Source organism: Panthera uncia (genome assembly GCF_023721935.1).
Source record: "Panthera uncia isolate 11264 chromosome B2 unlocalized genomic scaffold, Puncia_PCG_1.0 HiC_scaffold_24, whole genome shotgun sequence".
Lineage (NCBI taxonomy): Eukaryota > Metazoa > Chordata > Mammalia > Carnivora > Felidae > Panthera > Panthera uncia.
Window position 1 is genome coordinate 76,446,267 of NW_026057580.1, and position 17,946 is coordinate 76,464,212.

A 17,946-nucleotide genomic window follows, 5' to 3' on the forward strand; every position below is an offset into this window, starting at 1 on the left:
GCACAGAGCCCGACGCGGGGCTCGAACTCATGGACCGCGAAATCATGACCTGAGCTGAAGTCGGCTGCTTAATCGACTGAGTCACCCAGGCGTCCCTAAAATTTCCATTTTAAAAACATTCCAACAGTGTGGAACTTTGGAAGATGTCTTGGGAAACTGGTGGCAAGACAATGTTAAAAGTTACTGCAATGGTTGAAATAAGTGATGGTGAGGGCCCGAGTGGAAGAAGGAAGAGAAGGATCAGAAATAAATAAAGAAGGGAAACATTATGGATGAAGTATCAGCAAAAAAGTAAAAGGATGGAAGGGCCAGAGAGGGGAAGGGGCCCAGGAAAGAAGGTCCTGGGAGAAGGACAAGGGGGTACATTCAAGAATACAAGTGCTACCACTGAAGACTCTTTTAAAAAAATTTTTTTTAATGTTCATTTATTTTTGAGAGACAGAGACGGAGCATGAATGAGGGAGAGGCAGAGAGAGAGGGAAACACAGAATGCAAAGCAGGCTCCAGGCTCTGAGCTGTCAGCACAGAGCCCGATGTGGGGCTGGAACTCAGAAGTCATGAGATCATGACCTCAGCCGAAGTTGGATATTTAGCCAACCGAGCCACCCAGGCGCCCCTGAAGACTTTTTAAGGAAAGGGGAAAGAATGGGATTCCAATGATTCAGGTACAAATTTAGGACTTAATAACAGAATACTTTTATGTCAGAGCATAAAAGTTTTCTTTAGTTCAAATAGCTCCAAATGACTTCAAAAGGAAATTCAAATTACAGAATTGGATATTTATATCTGTGCCAGACTAGATTAAATCAAATTAACAAAACTTTAAAACATACCTATATTTGGAATTCCTCTGTAGGCTACAGAGAATGGCAGAAGCATGAGGCATTGATATTTGCTTGTCTGTTTACCTACAGCTTGTACACGCATAATTCCTCTTGCTTCCCATTTCTTCCCCTTTACACTCTTTTCCTCAGGATGAACACAATAATAAATATATTTTGTAGCACCTTTTGTTTGAAGAGACCTAGGTTTTACTGTCTTCAGAAAAACTCAAAACACAAATTTATTTATTATTTTTATAGATTATTCTATATAGAGCTTATACTTACCCTACAAATCCCAGGTTTGAAACTTCTTTTTCAAATATAAATATGAAATCATTACTCTCTTGGTCATGGGCCTCAGAAACTCAAATTAGCAAATTCTGTAATCTGAAACCTTTTGAATCTAACAAAAGTTTTGGATATTAGCACCAAATATGCCGTCCATTTAAAAATATAACTCTTCCAGTGCAGACTGATACCCTCAGCCATTTTACTGCTTACTCAATCAATATTAAATATTAATGTCTTCAAGCACTTTCTGACCTATTTCATATTAAAACCAATAACTCACCTTAGAAAAGTTCTTGATATAATTAACAATCTTTTCAGGCACACTTCCACAGCTGACCCACTTTAAAGTGGAGAAAATTAATACAAATAAAGGAGAATGTGCCACAGGATTATTTACCCTTATAATATTTAGAGCTGGTTAAAAGTAATTTAGAACTTCCCTTGAAATCAATTTAAAAAATATTCTCAAGAGTAACCTACACAGGATCAAAGTCCACTTAATATAATGAGACAATATGCCCATTATAAACTGCCAAACGATAAGACACTGGTCTGGGCTTGACAAAGGTAAACGACATTCAGATATTTATTGTTTATGGCAGCAGCCTTTGAAGCAGAATGCAAGACTCTTAATTAGAGTGCAGGAAGAAACTATCAAAGCTGCTATTTCTAAATTTTTTATCTGAAAGGAAAAAAAAAAGCTTTATCAAATTAAATATTCAGATATTCACTGCTCCCCTCCCTTGGTGCTTCTTGTAAAAAGCTCCATACAAGATAGCCCCGTGATGATTCTGCAGAGACTACACAGTGAGAAGAGGTCAGCAGGGTACCTCACTTGTTTTACAGCAGTCAGTGACTTCTGATGTATTATGGTTTATGAGCTATAGAATGTCACTGATGCAGTTAATTTTAACATCCAAGACCTTACACAGCAGAGTAATTCTATTACAATACTTTGTAAAGAGATGGGGAGTGACCACGAAAATATTTTGCAACAAACAGAGATTTTATGATTATCTTGAAGCAAAGAATTTAATCAAGAGTTGACCTTTCAGAAAAAGAAAATGGTCTTTATTTGCTGATGTTTACTGGGACATACTACCTGTCAGTAGTATGCTACCTATGAGATGATTTAAAGAAGCCGAGGAGGAGAAGGAGGAGGAGCAGGAGAAAGAGAAGAAGGACTACAAGAAAAAGAAGAAGAAACAGGAAGAAAACAACACACTTATTCTACAACTTGAAAATAAAAGTAACAAGTTAACATGGATCAACTCTGAATTTGAAAAGAACTCTAAGGAAAGATTATTTTGAAATTGGACATTCCTGAAAATATTTCTGAAAGTGGCTCACCTCACAACTCATATTTGTATCAAACTTAAGACTGGAAGTTTCTATTCTGCTTTAAAATCTTCTAAAGGAATGGGGCGCCTGGGTGGCGCAGTCGGTTAAGCATCCGACTTCAGCCAGGTCACGATCTCGCGGTCCGTGAGTTCGAGCCCCGCGTCAGGCTCTGGGCTGATGGCTCGGAGCCTGGAGCCTGTTTCCGATTCTGTGTCTCCCTCTCTCTCTGCCCCTCCCCCGTTCATGCTCTGTCTCTCTCTGTCCCAAAAATAAATAAAAAACGTTGAAAAAAAAATTAAAAAAAAAAATCTTCTAAAGGAAGAGTTCCAGAGGTTTTTGTTTCTTTTACTTTGCAAGAACAAAGGATGATATCAGGAAAGACTGACATTTCCTGGCACAATTACAAGAATATTCTTTGCATAACCAAAGGATGGGATTTAATGCAAACATCATGTTTTAGGAAAGTCAGCCAGTGCCACACTTCTCTCACCAATACAACTTTGCTACCTTTTCCTTCCGGACAGAGTTAAAACCAAATTTTGAAATAAGGAAAACAGAATGGGACCTTTGAAACACTCACTGTATCATAAGCCTTAAACTGAAATGAAAAATAAAATCACACTACACTGTCTAAAATGATCATTCATGTACTCCTTTTATTTTTTATTTTATTTTATTTTTTTTTTAACGTTTACTTATTTTTGGGACAGAGAGAGACAGAGCATGAACGGGGGAGGGGCAGAGAGAGAGGGAGACACAGAATCGGAAACAAGCTCCAGGCTCCGAGCCGTCAGCCCAGAGCCTGACGCGGGGCTCGAACTCACGGACCACGAGATCGTGACCTGGCTGAAGTTGGACGCTTAACCGACTGCGCCACCCAGGCGCCCCTCATGTACTCCTTTTAAAAAAAAAATGTTTATTTATATTTGAGGCAGGGTACGCACGTGTGAGTGCGCCATTGAGTGTGAGCAGGCGAGGAATAGACAGAGGGAGACAGGGAATCCCCAGCAGGCTTCAAGCTGTCAGTGTTTAGCCTAATGGAGGTAGTGTGGTGAGGCTTGAACTCATGAATCCGTGAGATCACGACCTGAGCCAAAATCAAGAGTCGAATGCTTAACTGACTGAGCCACCCAGGTGCCCCAACACTCATTTCTTACTAAAATACTTTATTTCCTCATCTATTTCTTATCCTTTACAATTCTACTTTTTGAGTGTTTGCAGATGTATAGGACATATTAATACAGCGGTCCATATATACATAATTTACAAATAAGAGTACATGTTCTGGGTGAGTGCTCAAAAATATCTCATTGATAAGAGGGCAAAAAAGCTTAAAAACCATGGGCTTATGGTGCTGATATAATAGTGGGCTGCAAATTCCATCATGTGATTAGCTACAGTAATTGCATGTAAACAAATGGTTAAAAGTGCTGCATTTATACGATGTTAACATGAATTTTTTTCCTATTAAGTTCCGGAACCACTATTTTAATGCCTCACAATTAATGAAACCACCGCAATTTTAGTCCTTACTGCAATCCTTATTTTAGGTTATTACAATAATTTAAAAACAATCCTTCTTCAGCCGTGTAGTTAAATTGGGTACTTGACTTCCCTTTGTTGTTCCAGATAATGACAATTACTATGAGGTCTCTACAATGCTTCCCTTGTTTGAGGAAGACCATGAGTTACAAACTGAACACGAGAGTCATGTTAGAATTACAAATGTGTGTATACCTATTATACACACACGCACGTATGCACACACTTCTTTACATGAAAGTCCATTCTTCTGTGCTAAGGTCTAACTTAAACACAGGTAGTATGGATGGGTGGTATGGATGTCTACCATGATGATTTCAGGATCCTGAAATTCCATAGTGATCCACACTTATGGATCTAAAAGACGCCTGACTTCTTGAATTTCTGCATTCTGTCATAAACATCATCTCAGGAAAACTGATACAATTTATTAATTCTACTTTAACAAATGAGAAAATCAAAGCTTGGAGAAAGAAGATGTGTGGTCATGTTATTTTTTAATAGAGTCATATTCAGTAAAATGCAGCATTTTAAACACATAGTTTGGTACTCTTGGAGAGATATTTATATTTGTCATACTATTCTTAAATTAGTGGAAGCAGGACTTCTATTCCCGTTCTTTCTGATGCCATTTTCTTAAATGCAATCAGCAAAGTCATAGAAATTGGCACTGTCAGATATTAAAAAATTATGGCAAATCTGTAATTCATAATTCATTTATTTCCCAAAGTCCATTTGCAGAGTGCCAACTAGGTATAAAAAGGCACTATGCTGACAGCTCTTGGGGACTGAGATTAGGACAGGACATTCTATGGCTCTCCAAGGAGAGAGGGCACCAACCCCAAGGGCACAGGCATAGAAAAATAAAGATGGGAGAACCCAAAAACGTGTAATCATTTTGTTCAAGGCATACAGAAGATCTCTTATAAAATCATATGCTTTAAGGGTTTAGCAAGCAGATTCACTGGCCTCTGAAATAAATGCAGTCATATTTAAAAAGGAAGTGACACAACACTACACTGTACTCACACACAGCTATTAGAAATGATATCCACCTTAAAATGGTTTATGTAACTTTTATTGTACTTCCAGGGGGTAGAATAGATTTACGCTTAAGTTTTGGAAAACTGCTCACTGACAGAACCATTATAGTAATTGCACTGGGTCTGTTTATTAATTTGTCACAATTAAGTCAATAAGAGCTTTACTAATGTCCTATTACTTGATTAGTTTTGAAAGTGATTATCTTAAGAACTCAACTTAATTGGAAGCCTCTCAATTTACAAGGTACATTAAACCCTCAGTAGCATCTTAAGATTATTCAACATATGCAGGTCAATTACCAGTAATCACTGTTTTGTACAAATGTTCCATAAAAACTATAGCATGACATGACAAAGAGGGAAAGTGAGACCTAATTAATAATGCTAAACTCCAACTGACATTTCCAGGATAAAAGGGCAATATGAGCCTTCATATAAGGTCTTCCTAAAACTAGGTCTGTTACTAAAAATCAAATAAAGAAATGCTAGCAACTCTCTACCTTACAGATGAAGATAATTTGTCATGATTGCTAAATCACCAAATTGCATTGCTTGTACTCATGCCCAGCTGCACATTAATTTCCAGATTAGTAAATTACAATTAATTCTTATTATTGCTCCATCACTTTTCTTTTTCTAGTTAATAAAAGAGACAGCAATCAATTACTGTTCATCCCACTTTTTAGGACAGATCAACTACAACCACTACTGCATGAGCAGAAAACATGGAGTGGTTAATATACCCACTGAGAGTGTAAGGCTTTTAAAAATTATTGGCTGTAGTATAAATATTTTATATTGACCTTCCAATTCCCAAAGATTCAATATAGTTAGTTGAATATTTACAATGATTAACAATAATAAGGGCTGAGAAATTGCTTTGATACCTAGGCTGATTTCCAAACATCTAATCAAACGATTTCACAAACTTTTAAATTAAACTTTATTAATTAGATATTTGAAAGGTTTGCCCCACACTAAAAACATGAGCCTGGTCTTGAGATTAATCACAGGAAAATTGATTGCTGCTTCATTAAAAATCTGGGATAGCAGGCTCCTTGAAAAGATTATTCCACTGCTGACCTGTAAAGGCACTGTATGAATTATGTGTTCTGACTTGTTCCTAATTTAAGTCCTGTACACAGAATACATTTCCAATTGCCAAGTCTGATTTGCCACCAATTGTGTGAATACAGTGAACAAAGCTGAATCCCTAAAATACTAGTTCTGAGCATTTGAAAAACTTGAGATGAAAGCCACTTTGAGTTTGTTGCATTCAAATAACTATAATTGTCCTTAAAATTGTCCTGGGGAGTTAACTGCTTCAACAGTGGGATGCTGTGGGGGGAAGTAGTGGTCATATTTAACAATCCAGTTCCATGCATTTTGTACCAAGGATCTATCTGCCAAGAACTGAATAGTGAGGAAGGCCTCTTACCAGCCTTCCCACATACCACAAGCCATTTTTTAAGGGATTTAAGCAGCCCTCTTGGGGTAGATTGTCTCTCAATTGCCTACACATCACCTTTGATAAATTTTTGCACTTTAATTACTCATATGCTGTAATTTAGCTTTAAGTGTGGGCACTTCAGGAAATACAGAAAAAAAAAAAACCACACATTTTTTCAGCATCTAATCCATGGTTGAATAAAACATCAGCCAGTTTACTCCATTCACATGTCAACTTTCTGCCACTGCCCCACCGAAGCGCAGCAGAAGTGGTCTGTGGCAGACGGGAATTCATGAAGCAAGAGGGTGGGGTGGTGTAGAGAAGTAATGAGGACTGTTAGAGGCCGTGTGCAAAGACAGATATGGTCTGCTCCTTCCTCCAGGGAATAAAAGACACTGAAAACCTCATTTACCTGGGTATTAACTTCAATTATGGCCAGAGGAGTGGGAAGAAATGGAACAGTTCAGACACCATTAGGTTCTTGAAATTCTTACTGCCTCACAACGCATGACTAAGGAATAGCAAAGCATCCTTTATTCAGAATTTCTTGTCCCTTATGTCCCAATAAAGGAGGATATACACAAAGTGCCTTTAAATTAAGTGTTGCTATCCTTATATTCCACTTGCAATAAATAAATGCCTTTAGTTTGGTCAAGCTATGGAGTGCTTGGCACAGATATAGTGATCTGACGCTTGGCGAGAGAATTAAATGATCCAGAAGAAGCCTGGGTTCCCTCCTCCTCTTCTGATGGGAGGATGATCATAGCTTCTTGGGCTCTGGAATGCCCTCAGGTATAGGACCAGGTCACCAGCTGCTTAAAATAAAGTTGCTTTGCCTGAGCCATAGGAAAGGCTTTTACACAAATGGCTCTCCTTTCTATGTTACTCCGAAGTCCTTCATTGAAAATGTTTTTTTTTTTCCCCCTCTATGCTAAAATGGACCAACATTTGTTTTCTAGTCTTACTGAATTAAAAAAAATAATAATAGTGCAAGGGAAAAAACATGTAAACTTTTGTTGGGGGTAATTAATGTCTGGAATCAGTGCTTTCCAGAAGCAATAAACTGCTTAGAATTAATTGAAAGAGTTGGGTAATTATTAACAAAATAAACTAGTCATAGAAACAGAATCCTCCCTCCCCTCTCCTCCACCACTCCTCACCCCTCAAGGATGTTTGGAGTTGGGGGCTTCAGTGAGCAGCTCTGAGATTTAAGAAACTAACTAGCTCTTATGGCTCATTTCTTATATTACGATGGTTCTCAAAGTATGGTCCTTGAGCATCAGCAGCATTGGTAGCATCAGCCTCTGCATCAGCTGGATCTGGGTAGAAATGCAAATGATTGAGACTTGCCAAAAACCTGTCCAGTCAGAAACTCTTAGGGGGCAGCCAACAATATTTGTTTTTAACAAACTCTCCTGGCAATTCTTATACACTCTAAAATTTGAGAACTGCTATTCTATTAAAGCTGGGTATTTTCATACCAATTTTCTAATATTTCTATATTTCAAAAGTTAAACTGACCATCAATTGGGCAGGGACATGTTTTCAAAGGTAATTGAGAAGAGAAATGAAGCTATTCTCAGCATATAAACACTAGACTTAATGCAGTGATTTTCAACCCCAGGTGAACATTGGAATAGCTGAGGAGATTTGAAAAATGCCAAGACCATACTCCAAGCCAAATGAAACAGACCTGGGGACAGGGAGGCAGCAAAAAATATGTATTTTTAAATGCCCTAGTTATTCTAAAGCACTGGAAAGGTTGAGAATCACTGACAGAAAGTAACCATAGCAGTCAGACCCTCAGTAGAAGTGAGACAGCCTAAGAATTAGGAAGGAGGGCTCTACAGATATTTACAGCAAGAGTGCACATACCTTCTTATGGACCAGGTTTATGCCATATTAATTAAACACTATCTAATATGTGGGGCATGGGAAAAGACCATTGCCTTTTATTGCCTCACACACTTCTTAAATCTTATGGATGGAGCAGTTCTTATTTCTAGAGGAGACAATTCACCAATAAATATAATTTTAGAGAGGAAACTGAGATTGGAACCTATAGGCTGATTCCAAAATATTCTAAAAAATAACAAATATTTGAGTATGGAACCAGCACAATCCTACATGTACTACATGGAGACATTCTCTCTGTATTTCCAGCTGGTTCTACAAATACCATCTCTCTTCCTGACCTCAAAAATGAAACTTGAGAATGGGTTATAAGCACTGAGTAGCTTAAAAACTTAAAAACTGCTATAAAAGAAGTATCAAAACCAAATTAGTTTTAGTTATGTGCTATTTTCTATAATATAAAATACTATACACACCACATAATTTTATAATGAAAATTGAGAAGAACAAAAATTAATAATAATTTCAATTTACATTTATTTCACACCACTTCGACATGATATTTTATAATTAAACCATTAGATTTCCACAAAAAACTTTATGAGGTCATCAGGATAAGTAAAATTACTATTATTATTTTACTTTATGAGAAGGTAACTCAGTTTAGTGACTTATCCAAGGCCAAGAGCTATATTGACAATGTTCATAAACAGCAGCTTTAACTATGGTACTGATATTCTAATGTCTGACATTGATAACTTTGTGCATGTCAGTATGAAAACCTTAAAATATGGTTATTATTAAAACATTCAATCAGGAAAAATAAAAACAGAGTAGGTTAGCTTAAGATGCTTGGAAAAAGTGGAACTTCCTTCTTTTCTAGGGTTGCTTGAACTTTGAATTTTTAGCAGATCCACAAAATATATAAATAAAAGATAAAGATAAGACACAACACTGATTTTACACTCAGGTTATATCACTGCTACAGAACCTTTTTCAGCATTTTGCATCAGAATATTAGCGAATCATTAAATAAGTCTGATCTGTTCATGTTCAAAAAATTTGTTTCTTGATTTTTAAAATATTATTCTTGTGACTTAAAGTCTAAGATTGTATTTGCTTCATCTTAAAATTTAATAAGTTTAATAATGTGAACATTTATATTTCAACTCTCAAATAAAACACAGGGAGATATATGGAAAATATTTTAAAAAATATTTAGCTTAATTAGATGGTCTTTCATAGTTTGTGTCTACTGAAACCAGCTACAATAATACTTAAGCATTTACACCCCGAAGTAAAACCCAATAAGGGGGCTACTGCCTTTTGTTACTGTAGTACATGCTTCACACAGGATAATCTTTCACTATTAGAAAACCTTAAGCTATGTAGTATTCTTAATTAAGGCCCCATTTCAGTTAAAGTAAAGCAATTTGCAATTTAATTATAATAATAATACAAATTGCAACGTAACTAATGATACAATATGCTGTTGTGTTGCATAATTAGAGCAGTCAGTAAATAAGGTTTTACAAAGCAGGAAATAAGAATAGGTGAAGGAGTTGTGCTCATTCATCACCTTGCTGACTAACGAGAGCTGGAACGGAGATCAGTCACTTCCCAGCACATCCCTTGACGTGCGCCACAAAAGCACACGCTATAGACAGTCCCACTAACCTAATATAACCACCAGGCAAGTGTCAGTTTGGAAAAATCCACAAAGAGAAACAAGTGATAAAATAGTATATAGCTAAAACTAACTCATTTATCAAGAAAGACAGAATAATTATTAGGAATGCCCAGATTATAGGCCCTGTGATAGAAATGAGTAATGGGAACATTAACTATATTATTTTAAATTAAGAACACACTGGAGAAAACTCCAAATCTAGTAAGTTTACTCTATCTAGGCTTGAATTATACCTAGAAATATGGAAATAGTGAAATGCTTGATTTTACAAACCACAGAGGTGATTTTTCTTCTGTAGGGTGGAGAAAAAGAATGCATAGGGCCTCCTGTTCACAGTAATAAGGTCAGACATCAAATTTTGACATTTTCACATTAGAGAAATTGAGTTCTACCAAAAATCTAATCTACTAAAAAGGCCATGCTTTCCTTTTAGCAGAGGTGTTATATAATACGCACATCTTCATTCTGCTATTGTATTGGTGAAGCTGGTATGTTAGTCGAATCAGGTCCTGTGTATGACACCTAGGTATCTGTTCAAATTACCGCTTGCTATTAAATCACAATTCCGATTAACTTACAAGATAATATAGCAGCTCTTGAATTAAGAATTATTACAGATGTAGCAAAAGAGATAATTATATATCTATTTTTTCTGAACAGATTTTTGGGACAGAATTCCTAATGTGGAATATGAGTAAATTATTTAGATTCTCTGCTATTCTCAGTTTGCACAAATGCTGAAAGCCATTTTGGCTTATTGGTGTTTTGGCTCCAAATGCATAAACCTCCTCAATTCAAACTACTGCTTGCTTTAAATTCAACTCGGTGAGTACTTATTATCTCTCCTTGGCACAGACCAGTTTACATTCATCAGTTACATGAGTGAGTGTATAATATAGTAACATATAAAAAATATATTCTGCTTTACCAACCAGGCTGTGAATGCCCTGAGGGAAAGATCATGTCGGTTGTCTTTTTAAATAAAGTGAAGAGAAACAGAAAATCTTCCCAGGACCCAGTACAGAAACTTTATCACAGCAGGGACTAAAATAAATGCTTATTTCTTACAACAGAAAGGTAAAGAAACCAATTATCTTCAGGCAATAATCTGAATACTAGAGGGATGTGAATATATAACACCAATAAGTTCACATTTTTTGTTAGCATATAGGTGTTGGCAAAGAGCAGCATCCCTATTTTTAAAATTGAGAAGCAAGAGAACTATGATATTACAGACAGAATATTCTATACCTCTCCCATCGTAATTATTGCCAAAATTTTCAAAGCCAGTCAACAGTGAGTATGTAGCTACTGTATTCTAAAAAGCACCCTCAAGCACTTTTTTTCTTGTGGGAATCATTCCACAGACACTCCCTTATTCTGAGAAGATAATTAAGAAAATATGTTTTTGCCAGACATATTTTTCCCCTCTCCTTTGAAAATTTTACTGGTGACAGTCGTCAAAAAACTAGAAAAGAAGCTCCATGCCAGCTGTCCCTTATCCTCTGGCACATACTGTAAAAATACACATACTCAGAGGAAATAGCACATATACACAGGTTGGCATGAACAGCACATCCTGAAAGGCACTTATTACAGATAAATATGAAACTCTGGCTTCTTTTCCTAGAGGATATTCTTTAAGGTAATAAACAAGCCTCACAACTGGACGGAGAATGAATTCGATGAGTATACTTGATTACGCAAAGGGATATGAGGAATTTCAGTGGATTGATAATCATTATTAATTCTGCCATGGCTTATTTTGTGAATTTGGGCAAGTCAGTGCTATTTAGTAAATGGGATTGAGAATGGAAAAAATGTATAATAAAAAATTTCATACAAATTGCCCAGGAAGAAATTAAAAGTGTTCCCATCAGCTCTTGGGTGGTCACCTAATTTCCCCTAGTTTTACGGGAAAACATTAGAGAATACAATAAAATGATACATTAGTTTTTAACATATATCATTTTCCTGTAATCTTTGAAATTAAAAAATTCTAATGTAAAATACTATACATTCAAAATAAGCTTTTATAAAAAACTCCATGCCCCAGTTGATGAATTTTCAAGAGGTATAGACAATAGAGGATAATGGAGGATTCCTCAGTATTTAAGTTTTTAGAAGTATTCCTTTGTGTACTGAAAACTACCTCCACTATACACGAAGGATAGTTCTAACTAAGGAAAAAGCCTCTTGGCTGTTGGAAGCAAACACTAAGTAAAATTAAATATGCTTGAAAAGAATCTAATTTCTTATGCTTATTTTGAGAGAGGCTAGAACTAACTGAATGATATGAGCACCTTACAGTAATTGACTGAACTTCGGCAATGATGGAGGTGCACACCTCTCTCTGCTAGTTTTAGCAGGGCCTTATTTAATTACCTTCCAGGAAACAATGCAAATTAGTTCCGCAGAATCTTAGAGTAGAAGTTGGAGAGATCATTCACGTCAGTATTTTAAACTTAAGGTTCTTAGGTTCTAGGTGGGCTCCGATGGTGCTGTTAGCTTTTGGAAATTGTGCAAAAATATGTGTAGTCAGGAATGTGCATTTTATGAGAAGAGGGCCATGTTCCATCAGAATTTCCAAATGGCCTATAAACCTGAAAAGGTGCATGAAGCAACTACTGAAGTGGCCTAACTTCCAGTTTACAAATAATCCTGGGGAGCTGAAATGATTGCTCGAAAGATGCTCAGAGTGGCTGTAAAATACCTGGAACCAGGTCTCCCGATAACCACTTAACTCAGTGTATTATTATGCTTATATCATTTTTTTCTCAGAGGGTAAGTACGAAAAAAAAAGTGTTAAATGTGCAAAGTGTTTTCATAACCAGGTCTTATTTCAGGTGGCAGAGTCGTTTCTAGGTCAGAGTATTTTCTATAAATACAAAGTCCAAAGATACGGAAGCCTATTACAGGTGATCTACATGAGCCAAATAAAAAACTCACGGACCTCCAAACAAACACCATACTGCCTCCAGGCCAAGCACACACCCACTCTTGCTTTGAGTCCCTGCAGTGTATGCTATGACCTTCAAGATGGCAGAGAGAGCTGTCGGACCTCTAAAGGGAAAAGCGGATCCTGAGATATCACATCATACAATAGAGAACTCAAGTTAACATGGCCTACTTTGGTGGACTCTCCCTCTCCCAGCCTTACTGACTTAACATCCCGCCTCAAACACACACACACACACACACACACACACACACAATTATAAACAGGTACAGTGTGATGTCAGGTATCGATATATAACATACAAATGAAAACAAAGCGTCACATTTAACTGATTTATTAACCAAATAATTAATTTCACTGACTAAGATTAATTTCAGGAAAGAAAGTCACTAAAATAAGTAATTTAGAATAAATGTGCATTAATCCTGCCAAATCACCCTGCACATCCTCTTGGCATTTCTAAAAATAAGAAAACTTTTTAATGTATTGATGTGTGTATAAATGTCTAAGTACATATTCTATCTCTAACCATTTATATACAATATGATGTTAGGCAAATTACTTAGTTTCTCTGCGGTGTAAGTTCCACTAGTAAAATGGAGATAACAATGGTATTGACCTTTTTGGGTCACTGTGGGATTGAATATGGTGATACACGCAAAGACCCTAGAACAAAGCTTGACATTTTATGATAATAAAATAACTATCATCATCATCACCATCACCATCACCACCACCACCACAAGGAGGTACGTATGTAACTAATTACTTATGGGGGAGGAGGGGTTAAGAAGGCAGCTTAAGATAAGACTGTTTATTGGCAAACTATTCAACTATCATAAAAATTCAAACTACTCCCTGGGAAAATACCAGAAAGTCTGTTTAGCCCAGGTTTTCTTGGAGCCAAATTCCCATGGACTTGGCATAACAAGATTCTCCACCCAAATGGGATGAGAAGGTTGGGCTGATCTGGGTCAGTGGAGCAGTTCCATTCCCTCCTTACAACTGTGGGCAGGCCAGTCCCAAGTGCTCCCCACCTGTCACACCAGTTCCTTACATGGGAGATCTGATTGGTCCAAGGTTCTGGCTCTGCAGTATCTCTGCCAGCAGCCTAATTGAAGTAAGTGCTCTTAGGACTTGGATTCTTTGGAAGTGAAATGCTTTGACAATGATTTTAAAGATAATGGGATGTTCTTGGTATCTACAGGGAGACAATATTCAACATCACCATGAATAGTGAAAACCTCAAATCACGTTTGGCTTGGATGATTCTGTTAGGGTCACACCATCCCATGATAGGGACCCATCTAAGGCTTGGAAAACTGCTAGCTTCCAACACTAGGACAGATGCCAAGACTCCCAGTGGTATCAGTCACTGACATCATACAAGAAATTATCCATCCAGTTAAACCACAATTGAATATTCCAACTTAAAATATGTTGTGAAAATGAAGAATTTTACCTTTTTATATTCAGCAATGCCCAAGGTATTCCAGAGGGAGTATGAAACGCAGGTAGCAATTTTACCCCAAGTTCCACTGCTTTCTTTCGAAATATCTGAAAAGTTAAACAGTTATGTAAGCTACTATTGTAAGCAAAACAAAAAAGTGTTATATTATCATCTCACATTTAGTACTTTTCTACTTTAAAATTTTCTTTATATGAAAAAATAAGTTTCTCAAATTAATAGAATTACCTAGTAAAGCAAGAATGGTCCAGGGGCCACCGTGCTGTGGGGAATCTATTACTAATCTTGGTTGTACATTAGCATCATGTTGGGAGATCTGAATAATACGGACGTCTGGATCACACTCTCAAGATTCTAAATTCTATGGTTTGAGGCTCCCGGAACACAATTTTTTTTAAGCACCACAGGTGACATCAGATGATTCCAACATGCAAACCAGAGGCAGAACCAGGGCTGCTGGAGGGTAAGTCCTGGACTGAAAATCGGGAGATCTGGTCCTGTCCCATCTTTACTGATTCAGTAGAGCACAGAGAAAGGAGAAGTTTTAAAAACATATTATTACAATTAACTTATACGTCCTCTCACTTCTTTGCAGTTTTAACTTCCTCTGATGTTAAGTGTAGGTGAAATGGAAGACACAAAGTTAAATTAGGTACAAGTTATGCCCAGAATTTATAAGGAAGATGATATATGCACATAAATATCTAGAACATAGATAGAATGACAACTGGAGATAAAATCATCTGGGAGTTCAGATGCACTCTGTAATGCTCTATGGTGAAGACAGCATTTAGATGAGGGCTGTACTCAGCATGTAATGGGACTAGGAATACTAGAAATTAAGGCAGGAAGTGGAAGCGGTATCCCCGGGGGCCGTCAGTGTAATAAACACAGACACAGGCAAGTGGGGACCTGTAGCAGAAATGGAATAGGTCAGCTTGCCTAACCAAAAAAGAGGGAATACTGGTAAACAAGGTCAGACGTATACAACATGGGCCCAAATTGTGGAGTGTCATAAACATAAGTCTAAGAATTCTATTCTGTTAAAATGGGAAAATATCAAAAGTTTTTAAGCAGCCAGTTCACTTGAGCACACTGTGCCTTAGGAAGGGTAATGAGATGACATCCATTCACAGTCTCACTGAAGGAAGGCATGCTACAGCTTTCCCTGTGACAGTTGAAGCAGCAAGCAGGTGCCCCGCCCCTTCTCCTTCCTATACTGTATAGGACTGAGCATGGTGGGATGGGAACTTAACTATTTCCCTTTGCCTCTTGCTCAAACAACGGAGATGTGAGAAAGGCTGGGGAAACCCTGAAAAGCATGGAAAAAAATGGAAACAAAGTCCTCTCCCAGACAGTGGAAAAGCATTCTTTAAACCCCCTGTCAAAGAGGTCTTGTGTAGCATCTCCAGAGGGAAGGGTTCCAGTCCATAATTCCTGCTGTAAGTCCTGAGCCTCCCCACAGAGAAATCCTGGCATACACTTGGGCTCCCAGAATGAATACACTCCAGTAATACCAATGTTGATGCTATTTTGAAAACCCTACTCTTTTGCAGACTCTCATTTAGTAATGAAAATTAAGGAAGTAATGAGTTTTACTGTAAAGTTTTGGTTGACAATCAGTTTAGATAAACTAACATTCCTGGTATAGAAATGAGGACACAGACATTTGTAATACATAGAAAGCACTAGAAAACAGAGGGTTTTTTTTTCCCCCACAAATTACTATAACTCTCTTTAAAGTGGACAATTTCCCATTTCAATCACTAACAGTATATCGAAGGAGAGGAGGAAAAAAAAAAAAACAAACAACAGACCCAAAGATATATTCTTCTCTTTCTCTGCCTTACTCTATAGAATTCTACATTCTTTTCTGCTGAAAGGGATTATCCAATCACCGCCCAGCCATCTGCTGACTTCCTAGTTTCACTTTTTAAACTGTTAGTTAATTAACTCCTTTTTCAAGAAACTTACATAAGATGGAAGTCAAACGATGCAATTAAAACACCATCGTGGATATTATAACCATATGGTGTGGGAGGTTAAGGATGCAGGCTTTGAAAACACAATGCCTATACTTGAATATTAGTTTCAACTTCTTCAAATTGGGTATTCTTGGACAAATTGCTTAATCCCTCTATGCTAAGCTTCCACATCTATAAAGTGGGGATAACAATAGTATTTACTGGGGTGCCTGGGTGATTCAGTCAGTTAAGCATCCAACTCTTGATTTCATCTCTGGTCATGATCTCACAGTCTTGAGATCAAGCCCTGCATCAAGCCCTGCTTTGGGCTACACGCTGAGCATGGAGCCTCCTTAGGATTCTTTGTCTCCCTCTTCTTCTGCCTCACCCCCCCTCTCAAAAAAAAAAAAAAAAAAAGCCCACAGTTGCATTTACTATTTTAAAGATTGTGGAAAGAAATGACTGTTTCTATATTGAAGGATCTTAGGACACGCAGCAATCACATTAAAAGGTTAGCTGTATCGTTATGGTGATAGTGATAATGGTATTTCCCTAAGAACTTTCCCTAGAAGGAAATGCTTGAAATTCTTTCTTGTCTTGGCTTTTATCCCACTGCTGTTTTGGTACCTTCTCCTCAGGTTGTGTGTGTGTGTGCTATGACCCCATTACACATACTCTTATCATCAGCATTCATTCTCAAGAGCTAAGCCCTCAGTTCTCATCACCTGTTTGCATTTTCTAATTCAACCTTCCATGTCAGCTCTAGTGCTATACTTCTACTTGTGTACTCACATCACAATTTGGGTATCTTGTTGTCTTCTGAAACAACATGTCCAAGATGAAATAATCACTTAATATTCCAGGCAAACTTCCCCAGTTCCATCACTGACACTGTTCAACCAGTCCGTGGGTCCCAAGAGAGGAAGCATTTTGACTATTGATTTATCACTCTTTAGTCATCAAATGTCAATGTTCATTTCCCCGAAATGTCTCATATCCAATTCATTCCCTTTCTGTGATATGAGCATAGTCCTCATTTTCATCACCAGGTACAATGAAATGGCATGATAAAAAAAGAAGGCCCTCTTGGGGCGCCTGGGTGACTCAGTCAGTTAAGCGTCTAAATTTGGCTCAGGTCATGATCTTTGGTTTGTAAGTTTGAGTCCTGCATCAGGCTCTGTGCTAACAGTTCAGAGCCTAGAGCCTGCTTCAGATTCTGTGTCTCCCTCTCTCTCTGCCCCTCAGTGAACGCGCTCTCTCTTTCTCTCTCAAAAATAAACAAACATTAAAAAAAAAAAAGGAAGTCTCCCATTCTCCAGGATTTCCCTTCTTGTTTCCATTAGTCTGTATCTGTATTACCGAATCTTTTTACTATACGACTTTCTTCTTCAAGAAACAATAATGATTCCCTCTTGTCTAAAACATCAGGTTAAAACTGATCTGCTGACTTTTCAATGACCTCTATGAATGAGACCAATTTATTGTCTTCCATTCTCTCTAAGACCACTCTGGATCCAGCT

At 37.4% G+C, this 17,946-nt stretch overlaps 1 protein-coding gene across 4 annotated transcripts in view; it reads right to left on the reverse strand.

Moving 5' to 3' along the window:
* MAN1A1 (mannosidase alpha class 1A member 1) overlaps positions 1-17,946 on the reverse strand; it is a 164,788-nt gene that overhangs the window by 54,982 nt on the left and 91,860 nt on the right. For all 4 annotated transcript variants that reach the window (XM_049654258.1, XM_049654259.1, XM_049654261.1 and 1 more), the window contains one exon: positions 14,457-14,551. In XM_049654258.1, coding sequence (XP_049510215.1) covers positions 14,457-14,551 — 95 coding nt within the window. The remainder of the gene's footprint in view (positions 1-14,456; positions 14,552-17,946) is intronic.